This window comes from Octodon degus, unplaced genomic scaffold (genome assembly GCF_000260255.1).
Source record: "Octodon degus isolate 3935 unplaced genomic scaffold, OctDeg1.0 scaffold00055, whole genome shotgun sequence".
Taxonomy (NCBI): Eukaryota; Metazoa; Chordata; class Mammalia; order Rodentia; family Octodontidae; genus Octodon; species Octodon degus.
In genome coordinates, this window is record NW_004524631.1 from 6236915 (window position 1) to 6244564 (window position 7650).

Below are 7650 nucleotides of genomic sequence, written 5' to 3' on the forward strand. Positions count from 1 at the left end.
TTTTAAAGACACTCTGTAGCCCCAGCACTCTGGGAGACTGAAGCAGGAATACCGCAAAGTGGAGCCTAGCCTGGGCAACTTGGCACTTAAAGAGACCCTGAGAGACAAAACAACACCAAGTTAGTTGCCTTAAGAAGGGGCGTGGGAGTGTTATTAGAAAGCTAGCATGAAGGAAGGGCCTCTAGGAAGAATTTTTCTAAAAGGAGCTTCCTCTTTCTCCTCTACTTTCCTGGGTTTCTGCTTCTTCAAAGTTTTAATCTGTACATAGTCAGTTCTAGCTTCACCAACCTCTCTCTGACTCCTTGACTTCAGTCCTTGGTCCGACTGGCAATTTATCTCCATACTATCTAATTCAAATTTCTTTTTTTTTTTTTTTCTTTTTTTCTTTTTTTTTACTGAACCAGGGACTAAACTCAGGCCCTTGAGCTTGCCAAGGAAGCACTTATTCTACTGACCCATCTCCCCAGCCCCCTGACTGAAATTTCTGAAAGGGTTGTTTCTGTTTGATGCTAGACCAGCATGTCCAAATTTTCTCTCTTGGGCCAAGCTCTGCATCAGATGCTCTATGGCCACATTTATGCCAGAAGCTTCAGAGCCAATCAACTATTATTCCCCCAACCCTTACTCCAAGTTATTTTAATTTTCTCAGAACCATTACTAAAGTAAGTATATTGTTAAAACAATTTTGCAATACTTATAAAACAAGTCTTGACAAGTCATGTTCACCCTGAGAAAAATCCAACATACCTCTTCACCAAACCAGTTACCCATTACAAATATGTAAAAAGTTAATAACTTCTTTTATTTCTAATGTGTACAGAAGGACTCTGCTGGATTGTTATCAGGGCTCAACAACAGTGGTTTCAAATGCATATTTATAAACCTTTAAAAATTTCCCATAGATGTATAACACAAAGAAATGAGGCATTTCCTGGTGAACTTCCATCCCATAATACCAGTACTTTTATATAAGAATAAGCACATACAATGGCAATCTATCACTAACCAACAAAACCTGTTTTTCTTCCTCCAAACTAACACCTCTAGGTAATGACTGAAGAAAGCTGCTCACCGCCAAGCTTCCATGTTGGGGAAAGAAGTGCGCTGACTGTGAGACAGGCACTGTTAGGCTGCTCTCTCCAGCTAACACAGATTCTCTATGCATTGTCTTCTACTTAAAAACGAGAAAACAAAAAACAAACAAACAAAAAAAAAAAAAAAACAAAAACTAGAAAACAAAATTCAACGTCTACTGGATCTAGAAGCACACCTGAACAAAATGAATTCTGTCCTTATGCCTTTTAGAATGAAGACTTGTCTATTTTAAAAATAATTAAGCATGTGTTAAAATTAGCCAACCTGTTTATAAACTATCATTGGTGACTCATTTTTGTTTTATCTGTATTAATGAGCAGCTCACTGCCATCACAAACAGCAGTTTATTGTTAATAAACATATAATCTCAACAAATCCATTTTCAGAGGACAGGTACTGGTAGCTTAGAATTCTAATGTTGCTCAAATTAGCCTTGAAGTTGTGATCCTCCTGCCTCAACCTCCCTCACAGATTACAGACATTGGCCACCACACCTGGCATAATTTCCTAAATTTTAAAAACATGTCAGGGATGGTGGTGCATGCCTACAACCCAGCACTCCAGGAAGCTAAGGCAAGAAGATTGCTACAGGTTCGAGCCCAGCCTGAACTATGTGGCTATCTCAAAAGCTGGAAAAAACAAACAAACACAAAGACAGTGTGTCAGTTGCCTTGCAGAAATTTAGTCAAACAATAAAAAGTTGTCCTTATTCTCTTGAATATAACTAGAGTAATAAGTCAAAAGACTCTCTGTAGCACAGCTATGTATTCCTAAAGCACAACAGACTGACTTCTTCTTTGCAAAGGATAAACTAGACAAGGGAAGTAGCTCAGCGGTAGAGCACTTGCCTAGCATGCATGAGCTCTGATCTCAGCACCACCAAAAGGAGATAGGGTGGGGGACAAAGGAGAAGCTTACAGTGATTTTTATTTACTTATTACGCTTATTTACAATAGTCAAACTAAAACATTAAGCACTTATATCTTTACCTTTCACAGAATTACTGTAGAATATTTAAGTCTAAGTCAAGAAATTCAAATTAAAAGCTATGAAGGTAAACCAGAGAACAGTTTAATAACCAAAAATCTATTCATGTATTACCAACTTTATAAAATGGAACACATTCTAAAGCGAAATATCCATTAAGTTGTGGGCAAAATTTCAAAAAAATGTGAAAAGGAAAGGAAGTCTTTCTCTCAAGTTGCAGTTCATGGCTGACCATGAGCCAAAACAGCTCTGGTGGCAACTGCAAACTTAAAAAAAAGGCCCATTTCTTGGTGTTGTTTTCAATCAAAACCTCTCTTGTGTTTGGAGTAAAATCAATTACAATACCATCCAATATAAATTACTCCTGAACTCAGCCAAGCCTAACACAGGCCAGAGGTTTCAAGGTAGTAAACTAGCAAATCCTTATATTTAACCAGTACAACATCGGGGCTGACATTTTCTCTGAAATCAAAACAACAGAGGCAATTTGAAAGGTTGCTATCTCCACTGATCCTCTCAGGAATGTGAATGTACTGCAGTTTCAACCTTGTAGTCCTTGAAGATTTTTTCAAGCAATTTATTTCTGCCTAGTCCACCAATAAAACAGGCCAACGCAGATGGGTTTTCTGTTAATCCTTAGTCTCAAACCTTCATGCTCACACTTATCTTACATTTTACTAATGCTCCTAAACATAATTATCCCAAACGTATTTAAAACCACAACTGAATTCAAAGGAAGAGTACTTTACGTCATTGAAGACAAAATGCAACTCAACACAATGCTAACATGACTGTATTATTTCTGGTAACCACAGTAGTTATAACTTAGGTAATAGTAATAATAAGAGTATAGATTTTATTTTTTAATTTTTTATTAGTTCATGTTTGCAATACACAATGATTACATTCATCGTGGAGAACTGGTACGTGTACACCGTGTTTATTCTTTTTTCATCTTTTTTCTCCTTTAGTCTCTTTTCCTTTCACGGAAGACCTATCTCCCTTTACTATTTTCGATAGTAATAGTTTACTATTACCGATCCTCTATACTTTGGGTTTCTCACCTAAGAGAAACCATTCATATTTAAGCTTGTGGGTCTGATCTATTTCACTTAGAGCAAGATTTAAAGCTGTGCCTCCTTCTCACCTTGCAACAACCCAGTATCTCACCCTATCGGACGGTCTGTGAAACAACACTGACAAAAGAGTAGGCAAATTATTAGTTTACACATTTTCTAAGGTCATATATAAGCACGGAATGCATATTCTTAAAAACGAATCAACCTTACAAGTAAAATTCCTACGTCCAACATAGTGACAACCTGACCAGAGTCCCGTACATGCCATGCACTCTCCACGGCAAAGATAAACCTGGCTTAAAACCAGAAGATCCAGGCCTGTCGGTAATCTAGGGGGCCTGCTAACTGAAGCAGCCCCGCCTTCTCAGCCCCCAGCAACTGAGGCACAGCTCGGAGCCGTCCCCTAGACCCCAGGGCCGTCCAGATGAGTGACGTAAAGCCCCCGCAAATCCCTAGCAGGCGAGCGCCGGGGGGCCAGCGGGAGCAGCCGCTCCTAGCGAGGCTCTTTCTAGCCTTCCGCTCTGCCCCTCCAGCCCCCGCCACCCCAGCGTCCTGACCACACCTGAGGGGGGCCCTAAAATCCCGCGCCCCTCACCAGGCCGCCACCACCCCCTCCTCCCCGAGACGCCCGCCAGCCCCTCACGCTCCCCGCCTCAAGCCACGCGCAGCCGGCTGCCCCCCGCGCCCACCCACGCCCCGACGCGACCTACTCACCCGCGGTAATAGGCTTTCACGCGGACCTGGTGAGAATGGTCCCCGCCGCCGCCGCCCGCCACCGTGTGGGACATGGTGCAGCTGTCCCTCTGGGTCGGCATCTCCTCACTCCCCCGCCTGGACGCGGGAGGCCGCGGGAGAAGGGGGCGCGCCGTGGAGGACTCGGCCGCCCGCGGCAGCCCGAGAGCTACGGCCGCCCGATCGCCTGCCTGCCCGGCCGCCTCGCCCACCCAAGGGTCGCCCGGCCCAGGAGCCAGAACGGCGCGGCTCCTCCCACCGCCCGCGGCCGCGGCCGTCCCCACCAGCGCCCAGGCCCAGCCCGCCGCCCGCCGCCCGCCGCGGCCCCTCCCACCTCGAGCGCTCCGGAGGCCCACATTCCAGGGGAGGGCGGGCGCTACCTTCCAGCACGCTCCAGGAGCCGGAGCCCGACGGCACCATCCTTCCGGGGTGGAGACGAGCGGGGGGGGGAGAACCAGCCGCTCGCTCGAACACCGCGTGCGTCCGCGGTCGGGCTTTTCATTGGAGTTGTGATAGGAAATGCACGGATGTATTTCTGTAGAATCCCTCTCCCCATATGAAAAATGGTATGGGGACAGATGCAGTGGCATCTCACCCCAGGTCCCGACTTGGTCGCGTCCGCGGTCGGCCGACTTGGCACCCCGGTTAGATGTGCGGTGCGGGATTCTGGGATCTGGAGTCCGGGGGGATTCTGGGACTTGTTCCTACGTGTGCCGCGCCGGGCGCGCCGTGTTGCTGGTAGTCAGACTCGCCAGCGCTTCCCGGGAGCTGTGGGCGTGGATTTGAGGGCTTCGTCACGACCTCGACGGTTCACTGATTAATTCTCCTGTCAATTGCGTATATTGTTTTCAAGGAACAGGGTTTGGTTACCTGTTCAGTATAGCCTTTAGAAGAAGTTAGTAATATATGTGACGGATATGGTGGAGAGCAGACTTCGTTCAGAGCCTCTACGTGGAGACCCTAGTATGTTGACACTGCATGAAATAGGTAACAATAAATACCTAACCAGCACACCACTAGGCAACCAGTCGATTACTATTTATTCTGTTGACAGCAGCTAACCACGGATTAGAAAGAATTTATTCTCACATTCTGTTCGATAATGTGTTTTTTATTTTTTGCTTTATTTTTTTTTGCGGGGGGGGGAGAGTACCGGGGCTCAAACTCATGATCTTGCGCTTGTCAGGCAAGCGCTTATGCCACTGAGCTATCTCCCAGACCCTAGAAACAATTTATTCTTATAATTTACTCTCTAGCTTTCCTTGGGTCATGGATGTGTCACACTTTATACAGTATTTCACTTATAGGTAGTATGAATCCAGTCCTTCCTATCATGCTACCGGCGTGTGCTTAAACAGTTAGAATTGAGCTGGAGAGATAGCTCAGTAGCTTACGTGCCTGCCTGACAAGTGTAAGGTCCTCTGAGTTTGATTCCCGGTACCAAAAAAAAAAAAAAAAAAAGGAATCATTGGGCTGGGGAGATAGCTCTAAGCACCTGCCTGGCAAATCCAAGGACCTGAGTTCCACCCCGGTACAGCATACCTTATTGTCCTGGAACCCCGGAGTCATGCTGGCCACTGAAACCAGGCCTGGTGGTGTATGGTTGTTATCCCAGCGCTGGGAAGGCTGAAACAATAGGATCACTATGAGACCCAGAAGGAAGGAGGGAGGGAGGGAGGGAGGGAGGGAGGGAGGGAGGAAAGATTTTTTTAAAAAAGCTAGAATAGTAATTTTTTAAAATAGCCACTTTAGTGATAATAAATTAGATTTAGGAGATTAACTTTTAGAGTTATGTGTGACATTTAACTTAGTATTATATCCTCCAACTGCCCTAAACTTGGATTATGTTCTTTATGAAAATGTCCGTTGAATAACTTCCTATCAGATTTTTGACAACTGAGAACCTGCATCAGCATGTTAAATTTGGATTGATTATGCAATGTATCTGCAGTTAGATGGCCACATTTTAATTGCATTATTGGAAAATTTGGTATGCTTGTCACAAATTGAACATTATGCACTAGAAAAGTAAACACAGAATAAAAATTTATAGAGAAATGAAAGAACAGGCTAGAAAGCTTTCTCTTTTTTAGTCTTCATTCTTTAGTACTTTAGAAAAATCCTTAGGTATTGATCTCATAGCATATTTTCAAGGTGACCATTGTTAAGAGAAAAGATTTATTGCTTACTTTGTTGTCTACAAGAATCTGTAAATGTTTATAATTTGCATCAGTACTCCTACATGTAAGTAAGTTTTCATTTTCTTAAAGGTGGGAACTGTTAAGAGCAGACTGTGATGGCACATGTCCTAGACCCAGGACGGTCACAGGAGGCTGAGGCAGGAGGATCATTGGAGTCTGAAACTAGCCTGAGTCGTGAGACCTTGTCTCAAACAAACAAAAAGAAGATGAGAGTATCAGGGAAAACATGGTGTTACATTTTTAATAGCTTTTTTGAAGTATAACTCAACATGCAAGTCACCCACTTCAATACAATTCAATAGTTTTTAGTATATTCACAATGTTGTGTAATCCCACCACTATCTAAACTCAAAATATTTTCATCATCCCAAAAAGCAACCGCATAGCCATTAGCAGTGACTTCCCATCCTCCTTGCCTTCTGGCAACATAGCTTTGGTTTTACTATGGATTTTTCTATTTTGGACATTTGACGTAAATGGAATCATACAGTATGTGACTCCTTTAAGAGATTTGAGTTCATCCATGTTGTATTATGTACTAATACTTCTTTCATATGGTTAAATAATGTTCAACCACATAGGTATACTATTGCTGCCATGAACATCCTGTACGTTTTGTGTGGGCATGTATTTTAATTCTCTTGAGCACGCACCTATGGGTAAATGGCAGAGTCATACTAATTATGTTGAACATCTTGGGGGATGCTGAAGTTATATTCCAGAGTGGCTGCACTATTTTACATCCCTGCCCATATTTGTCATTTTCCTCATTTTTGTATTATAACCATCCCAGTTGCCTTTTATATATTTCCATAGAGAAATGTCAATTCAGATCCTTTACTTCCTTGCCTATATTTGTCATTTCCTCCTTTTTTATATTATAATCATCCCATATATCTCCTTAGAAAAATGTCAAACCAGATCCATCTAAATCACACAAAAATTCCTTAAAATTAGTCTCTCTTCATTGAAATATTGGCTGTTTATCTTTTTGTTTTGTTTTTTGAAACATGGTCTTGCTATGTAGTGGCCTCTATGGCTGGCCTCGAACTTGCTGCAGTCCTCCTGCCTCAGCCTCCTAACTGTTGGGATTATAGACACGTACCACCATACCTGGCTATTTTGTCATGTTAACAAAAGTAAACGTTCCAGTTTATGAAGATGGCATGATTTCCCACCTGTCAGTCTTCTTTGATTTGTTTCAAGGATAGAGTTTCAGAATATAGTTTTTACATTTTTTAAAAAAATTATCCCTAAATTTTTTGGTTTTTGTGGGGTTTTTTCTTTTTGATTTTTCGAGACAATGTTGCACTATGTAGCTCAAAGTAGACTTAAACATGGCCAAACTGTACTTTCCAGACTGAGGCAGGAAAATCTCTGTGAGTTTGAGGCCAGCCTCAACTATGTAGTAAGCTAAAGGCCAGCCTGAGCTACATAGCTACATAGTGAGACCCTGCCTCCAAAAATGAAAATAAAACAAACAAAAATTTAAATGACTAAACCGAATATGTAAACCTTTACATTCAGTTTGATTTAGCTTTACCAGTGTATTCTTC

At 42.8% G+C, this 7650-nt stretch overlaps 1 protein-coding gene across 1 annotated transcript in view; it reads right to left on the reverse strand.

Annotated features, from left to right (window-relative positions):
* Positions 1-4186, reverse strand: part of Prkci (protein kinase C iota) — an 86283-nt gene extending 82097 nt beyond the window's left edge. The window contains exon 1 of the mRNA XM_004633463.2: positions 3876-4186. Within this exon, the coding sequence (XP_004633520.1) occupies positions 3876-3976 (101 nt within the window). The 5' untranslated portion in view covers positions 3977-4186. The remainder of the gene's footprint in view (positions 1-3875) is intronic.
* Positions 4187-7650: the final 3464 nt, after the last annotated feature.